The 19,429-nt window shown below is 38.7% G+C and overlaps 1 protein-coding gene across 10 annotated transcripts in view; it reads right to left on the reverse strand.

Annotated features, from left to right (window-relative positions):
- Positions 1 to 19,429, reverse strand: part of PPFIBP1 (PPFIA binding protein 1) — a 174,030-nt gene that overhangs the window by 53,336 nt on the left and 101,265 nt on the right. For all 10 annotated transcript variants that reach the window (XM_082419688.1, XM_082419691.1, XM_082419689.1 and 7 more), the window contains 2 exons: positions 12,585 to 12,683; positions 7,548 to 7,753 (listed from right to left, as the gene is read on the reverse strand). In XM_082419688.1, coding sequence (XP_082275814.1) covers positions 7,548 to 7,753; positions 12,585 to 12,648 — 270 coding nt within the window. In that variant the 5' untranslated portion in view covers positions 12,649 to 12,683. The remainder of the gene's footprint in view (positions 1 to 7,547; positions 7,754 to 12,584; positions 12,684 to 19,429) is intronic.

A 19,429-nucleotide genomic window follows, 5' to 3' on the forward strand; every position in this document is an offset into this window, starting at 1 on the left:
GGTAGGTGGGAGTCTTTTGTCTGTTATTTTTGCTGAAAGTATCATGCTGTGTTTTCCTCTGATTTTCTTAGTTCTGTTGGTTTGCATTAGCCTACACTTGGCCCTCTTTTGTCCCCAACCTTCATTTTTGGTTTGTTGTTCTTTCCTGAGTTCTGTTGTCCTGTTAAAATCCAAGATCAACATACAAGCAGTGATTTGCCACAATTAAACTTATTTATAACACAGAACTCATTTTGAATATAACATTCCCAAATCAGAATGGTGAGTAACTAAATTAAAATAGGGAAAAGAAAATCAGTCCAATTTCATAAGGACAACAAATGTTAAGAAATAGTTGGACTAGTACTATCTCACTCACACACACACACACACCCCTCCTCATTCTCTCTCTCTCTCTCTCTCCACCCAGTAAATATATATAGTTTTAAAAACTGCCATGCCCTTTTGATTTCATGATTCTATTTCTTAAAATTCAGTATCAACAAAGGAAAGGGAGGGGGGAGTTCCCTGGTGGCCTAGTGGTTAGGATTCTGGGCTTTCACTGCCGTAGCCCGGGTTCAATCCCTGGTTGAGGAACTGAGATCCCGCAAGCCGCATGGTGTGGCCAAAAAAAGAGAAAGAAAGAAAGAAAAGGGAAGGTGCAGTTCACTCAAGCTCCTTTAATTAAATGTTATCTTTAGCTACCAAAAGACATATCTAATACAGGGTCTTTCATGTCCTAATCACAGTATTGTATCTCTACCACCTCATGCAAACATTTATTGCCTGCTCTCCTAGGAGAGACTAAGGAGGAGGAGAGAGTGAGATAAGACTTGAATCTTTCAGCCACAAATTTCACAGTCATATTTCATTTGGGTCCAACACCGCAATAAGGCATCTCATACTCTTCTGTCCTAAGAGTCAAAGAACACTACACCAATAACGTTGGAAATCAAGCCACCAGGCGGAGGCGGTGCTCTGCTGCCCTGTCCTCGCACTTGCTGTGGTGTAATTAGGGTGGGGAGGCCTACCTTTGTGCTGTCAACAATCATCTCAGGGCAACACCGCTGCCATTTGGGGCCAGTGGAGCATCCCCTCCAACCGGCCAGTGCCCCTGTGTACTACAGTACCTCTGACTCTGGGTCAGTCTTGCAAACAGCCCACTTATTTTTCCTTCCAAAATTTCTATTGCAGTTCAGAAGAACAACGTCTTCAGGAAGCCCTCTATTTATTCCAAAATCTCAGCATCTCTGCTCAGAAAGAAAACCAAAAGGGGAAATAAACCTCACACACATTTCATCCCATCCCAAAAGCCCAATCATGACCATCTCCTAGAAAGACATCAGTTTATTCAATGTTGTCAGAAAGTACATCAAAGACTGAAACTCAGAATGAGCCTGAATATATTCTGTACTTTCCAAGTCAAGATTACAGATGTGGTCAAAATTAGACTACGGCTTTGAGGTTTTGTTTTTCTGGGTTTTAATTTTCACGGTGCTTGTTTCCCAGAGACATAAAGAATCTTCTTAACTAAACAGTGCTCTGGAGCGAGAGAAACCACAGCAGTAGGCCAGCCTCTAAGGTTCACTACTCCAAAAATGTAACTACATCTGAAATGCTGGGGAGAGCAGCAGATGCCAAGTGCTTTCATCTGCCAGTCTTATTAGAAATACAGTGAGAGAGCTTCCCTTGGGGTATTTGTGCCAAATTAAAATATTAATTGCCAAGATACAATGGCTATCCTGTTACACAGCTAGGGCAGGCCAGCACCTCTCATTCGTGCATCCACAGCCAATCAGGGTGAGGAGACAGACTGCTTTAGTGTCTCCTAAAGGGTTCTTTTAGACACTTTTCTTGAGGAGAGAAGATGGGCTGTACCCCTCCTCGCCTTATTTTCATGCACATCACCATGCTCCCAAAGTTTCTGTAGCAGGGAGGGGGTACATGTTGAGGCTGCAACATTATCCCGGTCACAGGTATACTCCAAAGTCCCCTGAGTCCCAGAAGGATGGAGAACATAAGGTCCCCTAGAAACTAAGGCTCAGCTCCTGTTCTAGGAGTGCACCATATTCATTCATTCACCCATTATTCATTCCTTTATTCATATTTATTAAAATCTAGCTATGTGACAGGATGCAGAGCTAGCAAAAGAACCTCTTCTACTTTGGGAAGGGGAACTTGAGATCAAGAAAAAATGCTGTCCCTATTTTTCTTGCCACTTATTCTTTCTTAACTCACTTTCATAAAAGAATAGAGGAATCTTTCTATTCAATCCCAACAACTACTGGTAGCCTGGGATTCCACTGAAAGCGCCTCTCTCACTGTTCACACAGCACTGGCCTCTCCTGATGGAGAATTCTGCTGACTTGGTCCATTTGCTTTCCTGTTTCTGTGGACCCTTTCCATGTGAGTTTTCCAGAAGCCTAAGGGAAAAACAGGTTTAACTTCAACCAGGATGTCTCAGTGAGACGTGGCATAACTCAGATAATTGTGACCACATATGGGATACAATCTTAGGATGTACCTTGTTTGCCAAGGCTTGAAAAAACATTCCCTGGAGGCACACAGGAAAAGAGAAGCTGGCCAGAGGGCAGCAGGGATCAGAGGACGGTGGGATGCGGATGGACTGTGTGGCTGAGGGTCAGGGACTCAGGAAGAACAGCCAGCAGCCCTGGAGAGAACACACCCCGTGTCCGAACTCTTTAAATAAATTATGAGTATTGTTATTTTTACAGAAACATTTGAACGAGGTACATTTAGGATTAATATTATCTTTTTTTTAACATAGAGAAAAGGTAGAAACGCATTATAATGATTCAACAGGTCAGAAGCCAGTCAAGAACACTTCATTTCCCCCATTTTATATGCTACTTATCTCATGGCTTATGGTGCCTGACTTGCAGTTTTTACCATCAGTATTTTCATTCACTTTGTTGAAAACTGCCTTTTTGTAATTTCTGGTGATTTTGAGACTGCTTCACAATTAAAAATGCCAAATGATCAGACACTTTGGCGTTTCAGGATCTGGTCAAGGTCATGAACCTCAGCTCCATCTACTGGAAAAAGCATTGTAAGAATGTTCTAGGGCAATTCATCGAGTTAGCTCTAAAGTAAGCAAAAACTTGCTTGGCTCAAACAATTAGACATATTTTTCTGTTTGCTCTCTTAGACTTTTGAGCTTGATAAAGCACATAATTCTCCATTATTAATATTTGTGTTAACACACCACATTTCACAATCAAAACAGAGAATTATACCTCAGTTATTGAACAAATATGTTGCATTCAACTGATTTTTTTTTAACCACAGGAGACAAACTTCCAAGTCCTAAAAGAAACTTATTCATTCCTAGAAAGCTATAGGTATAGCTACCTGATTAAAACAAATTCATTCTTGTAGATTTAATACCCTTCACTCTAACAGGCTACTAGTGTTACTATTTTCTTTTTTCTTATCCAGTTTTTGATCATATGAAACAACTGAACAGGCAGCAGAAATCAGTAGTGAAGGAATAACCTGCACCCTACAGGAAACCAGGGGATCTTCATGGCTTGGGTAAAATAATAGTTAAAAATTCAAATGCCCAGTTGCACTAATGAGTAGATTAGCATCAGTCAGTCAAGTACATGGACTCTCAAGTTGGCCATCATTAAACATGAATGAAATCTTAATTACGTAACTAGTATCACTAATAAGTTTTTCTAAAATATTGTGGAAGCTTCCCCGTTGTCTGGGAAATGTCTGTACTCTTTTATCAAAGAAGTAAACTGTAGAAATAATTTGTAACCTAACCCCCCTTGTAACTGGACTCAACCCTTTCTTTCCCTCATTGCAAAGGGTCCTGTTAAACATTTCCCTCTGCTCTCTACAATCCACACTTCAGTATTACCTTTTTGACTAACCCTCTGCCAGGCTCACTGACAAACACTCAACATACATTAGCTTGCGGGATCCTCATAACCTTGTGTGGCAGAAACTATCACTCCCATTTTACAGATGAGGAAACTGAGACAAACAGCTTAAGAAAATTTCCCCAAATCCTACAAGCTTCTAAGAGTCAGAGCCGACATTTAAAGTTCAAGTCTGCTGTCTCCGGAGCCAGCATTTGTAACTGCCAATTTACAGCCCTGCCTTCTTTATTATCATTCACAGCTTTTTTACGGCAGGATCTCCTTTATTCGTTATTTTGATGATTATCCCATGTACAATACAATTTGTAGGATTCTGTGTTCCTCCAATTCTAAGATGTCATTAAATTTTATCAAATTATTAATTTTAAAATTTTTGATTAGAGTAAAGCACACATAAAAATTTACCATTTTAACCATGTTTACGTAGACAGTGCAGTGGCATTAAGTGCATTCACATTGTTGTGCAATCATCACCACCATCCATCTACAGAACTCTTTTCATCTTGCAAAACTGAAGCTGTGTACCCATTAAATATTAACTTCTCATTCCTCCCTACCCCAGCCCATGGCAACCACTGGTCTATTTTCTGTCTCCATGAATTTATTTGACTACTCTAGGTACCTTATTATTTAAAAAAAGGAAAAAGAAACAATCCCAGCTAAAATGTGTATAATGGATACCTCTTTTAAGATCGTAAGACACATCACAACTTCTGACATATTAAAATGGGAGAAAGCTATACTATCAGCAAATCATTAAATTGCAAGCCTTAAGACCCTCTACCTATTGGATCTAAAATTAAAGTCTGCTACAGGGTAAGCTCTAACTATTCATGTCACACCTATGCCTTTATTATTCCAAACACTCATTCCCACTTTCCCCTTCTTGCTTTGGGCTGTGCCCTTTGCCATCTTTCTTCCTTTATTTTTTCATTTTCTACGTGCTTGAGAAAACACATGTAATTTGGAAGGATTGGGGTCCACGTGAGGGGACAGATATAAATCAGTTGGACAAATATAAATAAGTTTCATCCTCCAAAAACTTACCTCCCTGGACTCACATCTAGTTTTTTTACTGTCATTTTTTGGATGAAAACTGAATCTTTGTAAGGTATGTAAAGTATGTGTCATTTTGTGGCTACTTAACATTAAAATGTCAAACATTAAGATAAGAGAGCAACCAAAAACACAAATTAACAAGCCATTATGCATCCAAAGAATAAATTTGACACAATAAATAACCTCAGTTCATCCCAAGGTATATGTCATCTTATCATTCACGGAGCATCGTTCATCACAAATATAATTACTGACCACCTACTAAATGCCAAGCATTGTTCTAGGCAACATCGACACACTTTTGGTTTGTTTTAAACATAGGCAAAAATCTTTGATTCATGATGCTTCCATTCCAGTTGGAGAGATAGAAAATACATATAAAAATGGCAAATACATATGACGTAAGAAAGTGGTGAGCTTTAGAAAAAAATGAAGCAGGGAGATGTACTATGAAGAATAAATATGTGAAATTTTAGATAGGGTGGCCAGGAAAGGCCTCACTGAGAGCGCAACTTTTAAAGGAGAATGCAAGAAAGCTAGCCATACAGATATCCGAGGAAAGCATTTTCCAGGCTCCAGAGTGAACAGCCAGTGCAAAGGCCCTGAGGCCAGTTTCCCCAGCATGTTGGAGAATCAGTGAGGAATCCCATGTGCCTTAAGTGGAGTGAAAGAGGGGAAGTGCAATGAGACACTAGGTCAGAAAGCAGTGAGGAGCAAGTCCTAAAGGCCTTGCAATCCAGCAAGTACTTTGGCTTCTCTCAGTGAGCTGTGACTGTCACTGGAAGTTTCTGAAAAAGGTATGAATGACATGATTTAGGTTCAGATACCACCATCACCACTTTCAATCTTTTCCGGAAATACTGTAACAGAACAGACTGAGCACATATTAATGGAAATGTTCTGGACACAAGTGAAAAATTCAACCGCAGTACTCTCAAGCTATGGCTGCCACTGGCTGCCTCTGGATGCTGGCTGGGAGTGGGTTCCTCTACCAGCATAAGTTCCTTTCCTATTACATGAATGGTCAGGAAAACATGGAGCAAAGAAGGGGTGAGAGAGGAAGTAGAAATAGCCTAAGGAATATGCTAGGAAATGTCTGGTCTCAGAGCATGAAGCAATTCCCCAAAGAAATCAGCAAACCTGGATACTTAAATCTCTAGAGGAGAAACTTGCAGAGCAATTATAAAGTACAATAATGAGGCACTGTGTATTACAGTAAAGTAAAATATCTCTAACTATCAAGGTGGCATAGCTGCACCACCACTAAAAGATGGATCGTACTGTTTGCGCTTGAAATGGGAAGGTACAATATACTGGCCGGAAAGGTAAGAAGGTCCAGCATGGGACTGGGTGGGAGCACCGGTATTTGTGTCACATCACATGAAAATGCTTTAGTCGTAGGATGTACTACTATTAAGGTTCCCAAAGCAAACAGCTTACATTTCCACCGCAGACCAAAAACAGATCTTGATTCTTTCATACAATTTTCATTAGCTTTTATATAAATATTGATACAATTAACTTCTAGGCTTATTCATGCATCTTCCTAAAAATTGAATATCCTTTAAATACTTACAAAATAAACACCTTTTCTACTTTCTCCTCTGAATATTTTTGTGATATTCTTTAGATTTTACGTGTTTAACACATACTAAAACCACGGTATTTATCACTGTGTCCCGGGAAAGGGCAGATCTGCCGGATGCCTAGAAAGAGGCTCATTGTTCAGTGAATAAGAACACCATTTAAAGCCCAATCCACAGCTTAACTCACGCACTGGAACTGAAATGACTGCCACAACCACTAGATGGCACTTGACATCAACTACTGCTACCAACCTCCCTTGTTATTAGAAGTATCTATTCACTGCACTCCCTATTTTGAATTGCTACTGGGTCCTTTTACAGTAAACTTCCCAGTATTACCAGGAAAGCATCTATTAAGTGCAAGGTTCTTTCCCTCACAGGACTATTTATTTTTAAGCCACAGCAGGTCATTCAAGCACAATTGAAAAGCTAGTCCACTTTTATGGGTAAAATCAGGTGACCAGCTGGCACTCATGAAATGTATACTAAGAGCACTTTAAAAAAAACTATCCTGGGACTTCCCTGGTGGTACAGTGGTTAAGAATCCACCTGCCAATGCAGGGGACACGGGTTTGAGCCCTGGTCCGGGAAGATCCCACATGCCACAGAGCAACTGAGCCCGTGCGCCACAACTACTGAGCCTGCGCTCTAGAGCCCGCGAGCCACAACTACTGAGCCTGCACACCTAGAGCCCATGATCCGCAACAACAGAAGCCACTGCAAGTAGAAGCCCGCACACCCCAACAAAGAGTAGCCCCCGCTTGCCGCAACTAGAGAAAGCCCGCACACAGCAACGAAAGCCCAACGCAGCCAAAAATAAATTAAAAACAAAAAAACAAAAAACTATCCTTAGAGTCAAAAGGGAATCAGAATCTCTTAAGGGATAAAATCAGGGCAAACCTATTGCCCTATAACTGTTTTTTCCTGTTCTGATCAGCTATTCTATGTTCTAAATTTTGGAATAAGCAACAGAAGATTCACGGCGCGGGACCTGTAACAAGCAGACATCTACCATTTGACTCTGCAGCCACTCGATGAGCGTTTCCGCCGTGGAGTCTGGGATCTGGCACCTCAAGCCTTCCTTCTCATCCGCTTCCATCATCTCTAACAACCCGCGCAGGTCTTCCACAAGGTGCAGAGCTCGCAGGCTTCCCATGAACGGGGAGGTGGGAGACTGGCAATCAAAAATCCCATTGGAATATTCCAGGGCCTTAGAACCTAGGTTTAAAAAAAAAAAAACACAGAGAGAGCAATTTATGTTGGATAATATACCAAAGCTGAAGGTGGCAAGCAAGTCTAGTCACAGTGAGGAATGACCAAACAAGGAACAGGGAAAAGAGAATTCAATCACGTAAACCTCTCCAAGGCATAGTCATTTGGTGAAATAATAAAAACCATGCAATTGATGATACATGCCAATGATCAAATATCTAACAGGGGGGCCAGCTGTGTGGAGTAGTAAGAGTATGGTAGGCTTTGGGGTAAGATGTGCTGACCTCAAGGAAACAAGGGCTAAGAAGGTAGTAGATCAGTTTGGGTGGAGCCATGTATTCCCCAAAATACAAATTTTAGAAACCATAAACTCTAAATGCCCTGTAAATAAGCTGCACATTGAGGTGGAAATTGCATAGCATAATTTCAAAGGTAAGAGGGCCGGCTCCCAGTTAACTGACCAGAATTTAACCTCTGAAGAACTTCAATAACTTACATGTGTACATTTGTATATGTACGTGCATGTGTGTATAAACATCCCCCCCCAAGATTTTGTTTGCAGCCCAGTATCAAATGCTCTTGATAACATCAGCTTGAAAACATAGTTTTACAGCCCTTTTTGTTTTCTATTACTTATTAGAGAAAACATTCTACTACTTAAATCCATACAACTGACTCACAGCCCATTCTGAAAGCACCCATATACACCTCTTCATCTCTTTGATTTTTATTTTCTGGTCTATCAAATATACATACCATCAAATATACATACTAACTTTCTACTTAAATTTCAACAGCTATGATATTTAGGCCATCACCTCACATATCTGAAGGTCTTACAATTGATGAGACTGGTGAGCCAATGTGTAAGTTCTCTCTCCAGTTGGCCAGTTCTCACAATGGGGAAAGGAATTCTCTTTCAGCTGGTTCATTCCATTGATATTCCTAATACTGGACCACAAGATTTGAACCAAACATCTACCAAATTGTGTTGATGGTGACCACTGATATGCACAGTGGAGAACGCTAATGGAGCCACATAACTGTCTCAATCAACCCCCGCAGGAAACCCTGTAAAGTTGAGATGAGAACTCAGAAAAAATAGAGGAGAGTATGTCAGGAGGAAGGAAGAACAGAAAAGCATCAAAACCCAGACAGACTATAATGTCCTATTCCAGCAGTTTTAAGTATTAGGATCATCTGATGATATCATTAAAAAACACACGAGCCCACGGTAACCCTCTATTCTGTTCGGTCTCCATCACAAAACAAGGTGGGGAGAGGGGAGAGATATGTATTCAGAAAAATTCCCCAAATGTTTGTAGTCAGTTCTCCTCCTCTCCCTCTTACCTCAGTTGGAGAAATACTGATGGGAATTTGAAAATATAAATCCAGGTCCTACCCACAAAGCTTTGACTGACTCAGTTTGAGGTGGGGGCTGGGGAATCTTGATTTTCTTAATAACTCTAATGTTGGTCCTGAAGGCCTGCCAGGGCTGAGGAACAAATACACCAATCTAGTGGAATATGTAAAATGTAATCCCTCAACTACTGTTCCGGAAATACCACTTCCCTTGACTAGAGGTTCACTAAAAGTGTAAGGTTACATGTAACCTCTGGTAAGAGCCTAGAATTGGTTCTAGTTGTTATATTTTCTGAAATTGTGACAGAGTAAATGGTTGAATAGTCCTTCAACTATTTAAAAGCATATATCATATAAAACAGATAAACAACAAGGACCTACTGTATAGCACGGGGAACTATATTCAATATCCTGTAATAATTGTAATGAAAATGAATCTGAAAAAAGAATATATATATATGTATAACTGAATCACTTTGCTGTACACCTGAAACTAACACTGTAAATCAACTGTATTTCAATTTTTAAAAAGGAAGTTAATACATAAAAAATTTTTTTAAATTAAAAAAAAATAGCATATATGGGGTTGGCCAAAAAGTTCGTTCGGTTTTTCCGTACGATGGCTCTAATAGCGCTTAGTTGTCTTTAACTTCATTCGAAACAATTTTGTTAGATTGCATGTGACAGCTGTCATATCAGCATGCACTGAGTAAAAACATCAAAATTAGTGAATTTTTGTGTAGCCATTGAAGATGGAAGGAAAAAAGTAACATTTTCGGCATATTATGCTTTACTATTTCAAGAAAGGTAAAAACACAACTGAAACGCAAAAAAAAAGATTTGTGCAGTGTATGGAGAAGGTGCCGTGACTGTTCGAAGGTGTCAAAAAGTGGTTTCCGAAGTTTCGTGCTGGAGATTTCTTGCTGGACGATGCTCCACGGTCGGGCAGACCAGTTGAAGGTGATAGTGATCAAATCGAGACGTTAATTGAGAACAACCAACGTTATACCACATGGGAGATGGCCGACATACGCAAAATATCCAAATCAAGCACTGAAAATCATTTGCACCAGCTTGGTTATGTGAACCGCTTTGATGTTTGGGTTCCACATAAGTTAAGCAAAAAAAACCTTCTTGACCATATTTCCACATGCGATTCTCTACTTAAACATAACGGAAACGTTCTGCTTTTGAAACAAATTGTGATGGGCGATGAAAAGTGGATACTGTACAACAATGTGGAATGGAAGAGATCGTGGGGCAAGGGAAATGAACCACCACCAACCACACCAAAGGCCAGTCTTCATCCAAAGAAGGTGATATTGTGTATATGGTGGGATTGGAAGGGAGTCCTCTATTATGAGCTCCCTCCGGAAAACCAAACAATTAATTCCAACAAGTACGGCTCCAATTAGACCAAGTGAAAGCAGCACTCGACGAAAAGCATCCAGAATTAGTCAACAGAAAACGCATAATCTTCCATCAGGATAATGCAAGACCGCATATTTCTTTGATGACCAGGCAAAAACTGTTACAGCTTGGCTGGGAAGTTCTGATTCATCTGCCATATTCACCAGACATTGCACCTTCAGATTTCCATTTATTTTGGTCTTTACAAAATTCTCTTAATGGAAAAAATTTCAATTCCCTGGCAGACTGTAAAAGGCACCTGGAACAGTTCTTTGCTCAAAAAGATAAAAAGTTTTGGGAAGACAGAATTATGGAGTTGCCTGAAAAATGGCAGAAGGTAGTACAACAAAAGGGTGAATATGTTGTTCAATAAAGTTCTTGGTGAAAATGAAAAATGTGTCTTTTATTTTTACTTAAAACCTGAAGGAACATTTTGGCCAACCCAATATCATGCCCTGAGCAAGAATACACTTTTCTAGGTTAAACATAACCAGTTCCTTAGTTTGTTAAACTCTTCAGCTTCAATGCTTACCTTCTCTAGGTAAGTTTTAGTTTGCCAATGACACTTTGAAAATAATATTCTAAGAACCGAATACAGTACTCAAGGTGTGGTCTAATCTACAAAAGAGGTCCAATTGAAGTTGGGTCTCCAGGATATAGAAGTATAACAAAGGAGGTCAAACCACGCATGACACTTCCCTGAAGAGAAGAACCTTCTGAAGAGGAAAATACCTTTGGTTTCTTCAAACCACCAAAGCAGAGTAGAGTCCAACTTGTGACCAGAAAAGCGAAGGAGCTGGGCCCAGGACAACTGTATCCTGACCCTGGTAGCTGGTAGAGACCAACTGTACCCTGACCCTGACCACCAGGTGTGTGCATGACAAGCCCACCCGAAGCCCATTCAGACATCTCCTCATTGTATTTGGTTCCTAAATACATGAAAGTCCTCCTCTTGAGACAAAACACAAAATATGACATGAGACCTTAGGTAGCCACCACTCCTGGGGGCCTGCGAGGGAGTGAAAAGGGCTCATCCACTAGTCAGTCCCCTCAGTTATGATGAGAAAACAAGGAGATGATAGTCGACTGCTGCTGCTCAGCTTCTATAATAGAGAATTGCTAAAGATTTTTTAAAAAGAAGATGATCAGATTGGCATTTTGGAAAAAAAGATTCTGGTGGTCTGGAAAACGATGGACTAGAGCAGGAAAGCCAGAGTGTCAGGGACGTCAAGTGAGAGGGTTATTTAGATAAAGCAAGATGATGGTAGCACAGACAGGACAGATTTTAGAGAGGAGGGAACGGTAGAATTTGGTAGGAGGTAGAATTGATAGAATTTGATTAACTAAGTGGGGGAACATGTAGGAAGTGTCTAGCATGACTTAAACTTCTGCTTTAGGAAACTGTACGGATGGAGGACTATGAAATTAGCCAAGACAAAGACAACTAGAGGGGCTTCTGAGGAAAGATAATGAGCTCAATGGGTTTTTTTGTTGTTGTTGGTTTTAATTTTTTATTGGAGTATAGCTGATTTACAATGTTGTGTTAGTTTCTGGTGTACGGCAAAGCGAATCAGTTATACGTATACACATAATGAGCTTAATGTTTTAAAGGATGACACTGATGTGTCTACAGGACATTTCAGGGGAGTATCTGGTTGGCTGGTAGAGATAGGGACCTGAAGAATTGCAAAGAATTGGAAGAATAAATAGATGTGAGAGTCATTGGTGGAAAAGTGAATGTGGAATTCAAGGGAAAAGATCAAAACATTCCTGGATACTGGGTAGAGCAGTATCCCTCCAAGTGCAGTCCACAGACTATCTGGACCAGAATCACCTTTATCCTGGATCAGAAGCCCAGGATGGTACTAGAATTTTTGACATTTAAGAATAATTCTGGCAAAAATTGGAGAACAGGAACAAAGATGAAACCATGGGGAACCTAAAGGCATTGGAGAGAGACAATAAATGAAAATATGAAAGTGGAGAGGTAATAAAAGAGTTGTAATAAAAAGCCAAGAGAGCAAAGTAAATGTCATGATTGCATCTTTTAGAGGATGCAGATTACCTGCTATAATACCGTCCATCTGCTCCAACGCCGCAGCCAACATGTCACTTGCATCACTCATCATTTTGCTATTTGTCAAGGGCAAATTCCAACCTAGATCTGAAAAAATAATGATGTTATCATTACATCCTTAAATGACACATGCTTCCTGGCAGGTTTAATAATTCAACATCAAATTATAACTCCACCTAGCAGTCAAATACAGAGAATTTGTGACGTATTAGAGCTGAATTAAATGAATCATTTAACAAAATATGACCAATCATCTGCCTACTGTACTGCAGGACCACATGCTATAACTGATCAGTTAATAAAATAAGTACAATGCAGTTCTTGCACGCAGGGTGTTTAAACTCCAGTAGGATGGTTTCCATGCTGTACTCTGTAGAGCTCTAGGTCTCTGTGAGGGCATCAGAGGTGGCTGTGGAACTTTGCTCAGGGCCATGAGGGATGCTGCGTAGATAAGACTTGTTCTTTCTGCACCAGCCCCACCTAATCTCTGCTCTCTCAATTTTGCCTTTAATTTTTTTTTTTTCCGCAATTGGGAATTACCGTAAGATTTGTCTAAGAAAACGGTTCAGGAACATATATAATAAGCACATACACATCTACTGGTATTTTGCAACATAACAATCACTATCATGTATTGAGTGAGTGCCTACAGTGGTTCTGACGCATTAATATAAACTATCCATAATCCTTAATCATGAGAGGAACCCTATAAAATGCATAAATTCCTCTTCATTTTATAAACGAGATCAAAGATGTTTGTTGATCTTTGCCTGTAAAGACAGCAAGTAAGTATAACAAAAACCAGTTTACAAAGACCAGTTTTTAAACTAGGTCTGTCTGATTTCCACTATAATATTAAATTTTTGTTTCTCTGATCCTATCTCACAGATAGGTTTAGGCTGAAATTGTGTCACAATCTACTCACTCTTTTACCAGTTAAAAAATAAATTGAAATTATCCTTGCAAAAAATTTGGTCATTAACAGGAAAAAGGCAAATTATGTGACTTTCAATATTAATTAATACATTTCAGGTACCAGCTAAGCATACATATAAATTCTCCCAACAGGCCTAAGTAAGGCTCTTGCTACTTTGCAGATACTGTGGTGTAGCAAACACCTGGGAAATAAAGGATATGTTGCTTAAAAGAAACCTTTGCCCTCTGTTTCCAAGTCACCAGGTCTTACCACTTTATTTTTACGAACATATTTACAGTTCTGATAAACAGCTGCTTAGATCAGTTCTCTACTGTGCATTCACTCTAATAAAATGCCATTTAATCATTGTGAAATCTTACTTTGATTTTATAGTATTCATAGATTTCATCTAAGAATTTCCCAGAGCTTTACTCCCTTCAGAAGGTATAAAATATCACTACCATTTTATGTAGAAATACTACAGCACAAAAATACCCAAGGCACACGTTTACAGTCACCCAGAAATCAGGGGGTTAATAAGCTAGGTTATGAACCTAGGAGTTCTCAAAAATCTACTTGCACATTTAGCTAGTGCACAGTCCAGAGAGATAGGGCACAAATTTAATGATCACGCTTCAGGCTGGAAACCTCAAAACATGAAAATTGAGAACACAAAGGATTAAGCCAAAGAGCGTATGGTCCTTGAATTTTATATCATTAAGTGGCTTACATTCCCTTTCATTTTAAAAGATGAACTTCAAAGAGCTCTAGATAGTATCTAGATAGATACTATATATATATATATATATATATAAAAGAGAGACAGACAGACACATGCCAGGCTCAGCTATAAACATGAGGAATGCTGATAAAATAAAATAATGCTCACGTTAGAAAAGCTCTCATCACCTCACTAACTTAGAAAAACAAATATTCATCTTTGTTGGCAACTATAATATGTGTAGAGCATGAACACTTTTCCAAGAAAGACAGGTAGTTATATATTTCTTCTCTATTCTGTTAAATGTACCTTTCAAATTCTATGATGTGGAGGTATGAGAACTTAGGCCATGCTTTTCAAAATGGTGGTGAAGAACTAATTTTTTAAAAAATGTCCGGTTTGTTAGAGACCAAGTCTTTGTTTAATATAATAAAATATGACAGTATTAAAGTGTTATAAAAGTTTATAAATGCTTACTCTCAATCTCTATGCTTATCACATAGCAGCCTACATGTAACAGTAAGGACAAGACAGACAGTAAACACAATTAATAAATATGTATATAATATGGCAAAGGTGGTAGGTGCTAAAGGAGAAAAATCGAGGAGTTATCCTCAGGAGATCAGAGGGTCAGGAATTTGGAGAGGTTTGCAAATTAAACAGGGTGGTCAGGAAGAATGACAGATTCAAAGGTCAAAGACTTCTTTAATAAATTAAAATTAGTTAAATATAGGTGGTAGTTCAGTGGTATTCCAAGTGTAGAATTCTTACAAATTGATTAAAAAAATGGGAGAGGTGAAGTCACGAACAGACATATAACAGAAGAGGAAACACTTTCAACCAATAAAAATCTGAAGAGATGCTTAATGTTATTAATAGTCAAGAAATTTAAGATAACAATGTGATACCATTTTACACCCAGTCAGCTGGCAAAAAAATTGGAGAGTACCAAGTACTGTAAAAGGATGTGAATGCACAGAATCTCTTACAGAATGGTAATGGGAATGTAAAATGGGCTAAAATTAAACATTTACATTCATTTTCAATCTAGTAATATTTACCCCAAGGTATATAACCATGAGCAATACACAAATGTTCATAGTAGGACTTGTCACAAGGACAAAAACGTGAAAACAACCCAAATGTCCATCAATGTGAGAGGAGATGAATAAACTGGTATATTTACACAATGTAATTGCATACAGTTTTCAAAATAAACTAAAACAATGCATGTGTAGTTTGGACAAATCTATGTAATATAAAAGCAAATAAAAAAGTAAGTCTCTGGTAAATTCAGCAAGACTTTTTATAAAGTTAAAAACAATTAAATACAAATATATAAATACACACACATATATTAGAAATACATATAGATTCAATATTACTATACAAAAAGAAAAGAGGGAACGATAATACACAATTCAGGATGAGGGCTGCCTTAAGCCAGGGACGTAGAGGGACAGAATGGGAAAAAGGGTTATAAAGTTAAATGAAGGTTACTGTCAAGTTTTTGAATTAGGGATGGACTCAAAAGTTATTATTACACTATTAAAAATGATAAAATGGGAATTCCAGTTCTAATAACAGTGGAATAGATTGTATTGGACTTACTGTCCCACAAATAGCAATGCAAAACACTGGATGACATATAAAACAATTTTAAAGAAATTGGAGAGTGACCAAAAGCAGGTAGAAACTATGGGGAATTCAGCTCTTGAGTAAAGGGAACCATAATGAGTGAGATTCACATTTATACATCTTTTCACTTGCGGGCACTCCCCCAGCCACATGATGCAGAGTGGTTAGGGCCTATGAAAAAAATCACAGTCTTAATGGCTCAGTGGATAAAAGGGGGTAAAGTTCTTACATTATGCACAAAGATGTTTAACACTAATTCATAGCAGGCTGTAATAAGAATATATAATATAATCCATTAAAACTATAAAATAAAAAGATGAAGTAAAAAGCCAATTGAGTTGATGAAATAGACTACTAATAAAATCCTCAGTTAATCCAAAAGAAAGCAGTAAAGGTGGAACAATGAACAGACGGGAGAAAAAGAAATCAAATGGCAAATGGTAGACAAACTCAATCATATAATTTATCATTACATTAAATATAAATTGAATAAACATTAATAAAAGCCAGAGATTGTCAGACTGGTTAAATCCAAAGACACAGTAAGCCTGGGAAAGGAGTAGTGGCTATATTAATATAAGAAAAATGACTTCCAATCAAGAAGTATTACTAGAAAGAAAGAGGGGTATTTTATAATGATAAGAGTCAATTCATCAGGAAGCCCTAACAATCACAAATGTTTTTGCAACAATAACAGAGCTTCAAATGACATGAGGCAAAATCTGACACAATTAAGGGAGAATTACACAAATTCTGTCCATTTATATTTAACATAATTGTTGATATGGTTGGATTTAAGTCTACTGCCCTGCCATTTTTTTTTCTGTTTGTCCCATCTTTCATTTGTTCCTCCTTTTCAACCTTCTTTTAGAATGACAGACAAGGTAGGAAAAAATTCAGGTAATAATATAGATGTTAGCAACACTATCAACCGTCTTGACCTAATTGAATTTATAGAACAAAACATACAAATGCACGGACTTCCCCAGTGGTCCAGTGGTTAAGAATCTGCCTTCCAATGCAGGGGATGCGGTGCCGCAGGGCAACTAAGCCCGTGCTCTAGAGCCTGCAAGCCACAACTAGACAGAAGCTCGCATGCTGCAACTAAGATGCAACGCAGCTAAATAAATAAACAAATATTAAAAAAAAAATCCAAATGCAGAATATACATTCTTTTCAATCCACTTGTTATATTCACCAGGACAGGCCATGCATGTATGCAAGACCACAAAATAAGTCTCAATAAATTCGAAATGGGCATTAAAGGACTATATAGAAGAATAAGAACAGCAACCTGAAGTGGTAAAGCATTAAAGCTAAGAATAGAGCTTCCATATTTATTAAAAGTTTGACTTGCCCATGGCTTAAGCTACTTTAGAGGCAGCCTCACTTCGCGGGCATCTGTGTTAATAAGGCAACATCAATTTTCATGCCTGGGTCAAAGTATTTTTAAAGTCTAAATAAAAGGGTTCAGAAAATCCCATGCTCTATAAAGATTTTCCTATATCCTCAGAAACATTTCTGAGAGGAAGATTCCCCTGGGCATTCTCACATACTTAATATTGATACAATGGAATAGTACTCCACAATGAAAAAGACTGATACATATAACATTACGTTGAGCCAAAGAAGTCAGACATAAATGACTACGTACTATATGATTCCTTTCATGTGAAATCCAAAAATAGGTAAACTATGGTGATAGAAAGTAGGAATTATTTGCAGGAAGTGGTGAATGATTGAAGGAGATACTGGGGGCTTTCTGTGCAATATCTTGATGGAGGTGTTGGTTATACAAGTTATTACATTTGTCAAAACTCATCAAATACATTTAAGATGTGTTCATTTCACTGTATGTAAGTTTCACCTCAAATTTTAAAAATTAGGATTCAAAATGGTTGTTAGAAATTAGAAATAAAACAATATTTTTAAAGGAACCAAATTAAAAAAATGGATGACTATAAGTAGGCTAGGCATGGCCTTATAATGATAATATATCATGAATAAAGGATAATGAATAATCCAATTATATGCACCTAAGATCCAAAATAAAAACTCGGAATATCCAGTTTCTTCTGTTCTAATTCTTTGCTTACCCAGAAAGCTGCTGATTACAACTTCATCTTTTAGGTGGTCAAAACCATTTGGAAAGTAAAAACTTTATCATCCGATAATTCTCACACGATACCAGATTCGTTTCTGGATGGTAAATAGCTAATACATACTTCTTTGAGTGACCTGCTGAAGGAAAAGGCACCAGAAAATACAACTACCAACAACAACAAAGGAGTGGGGTTTGCAAGGTTGTAGCTCAAACTGGAGAAACCCCTGATTTGTTCCAGAGATCAGCTCTGCTTGCACAAGTCCTCAGTTCAGTGGTTTCCTATTCCGATGGTTTAAGAAAAAGAAGTTGAGAAAAGTCTTGGAAAAGCAGTCTCCTGGAGGTAACATTCATATTGTATAGTATGGGTTTAAAAAAAAAATGTAAAAGTATATTTTGGGTATACTTCAAGCTTGGCCAGGATCCATTTAGAGCAGATTTGAATAAGGTAAAATATCAGGGAATGTTTCAGCAATGGCTGTGGTGGCTAAAGCATTGACAGAAAACCATACTTTTTTACAGGGTTGCTGACTAACTGATGGTTTAGGTCAGGCCAGCTGCCCAGTCTCTCTGGAAGGAAGGGAAGTAAAGGAAGGAAGGGAGGAAGGGAGGAAAGGGAGGAAGGAAGGAAGGAAGGAAGGAAGGAAGGAAGGAAGGAAGGAAGGAAGGAAGGAAGGAAGGGAGGTTGGTTGTAAGAAAATTAGAAAGTCTGTTTCTAAACTTTGGTGAGAATGACATTTGTCCTAACTTTCTCAGCTTTCCTTAGGTAAAATGTTTTCAGTTTGAAAGAGAACTTCGAATTCCACGCCCACAGATGGATACTAAGACACTTAAAAGGAGAAATCCCTTCAGTGAAAGAATGTTTACACACGTTCAGCTAGGCTGGTGGAGCACCAAGTTATTACTTGGTCATTATGAAAACAATACAGTTTCATATAAATTACCCACAGATCTCTCACCAATTTTTCCCCCCAAGATGCTCACTAGGGATGTCAATCATTGAGAGATGACTTCCCATGTAGGCAGCAATACAATCTCGGCAAAGCAATGTCTTGAAAATTGGAGTAGGAAGGACTGTGGAGTGGTTCTCAAGGTGTGGGGCTTGATCCCACAGCAGCCTCGACATCCCCTGTGAGCTGGCTCAGATGTAAATCCTTGGGCCAAGATCTACTGAGTCAGAAAGTCTAGAGCCAGGGTTTGCATGAGCTGCCACGTGATTCTGACATGCACTCGGTCACTGTGCTAGAGCACAAGAGGCCCTCTTTCCCCTCGGGACAGCGAGCCCCACCCAGAGGAGCTGAGAACTGGCTGCCAAGGTAAACAAGGGCACAGCTCTTCTCCCCAGCTCCTGCTTCTACTTTTGATGTAAAAATAACAGCTCTGAAGAAGCAGTTCAGGTTTTAACCTGAAAAAATCTCTCCCTTTAAACTTCAACTACTCAGTCATTATGTCTGGAA

This window comes from Balaenoptera physalus (assembly GCF_965194825.1).
Source record: "Balaenoptera physalus genome assembly, chromosome: 13".
Taxonomy (NCBI): domain Eukaryota; kingdom Metazoa; phylum Chordata; class Mammalia; order Artiodactyla; family Balaenopteridae; genus Balaenoptera; species Balaenoptera physalus.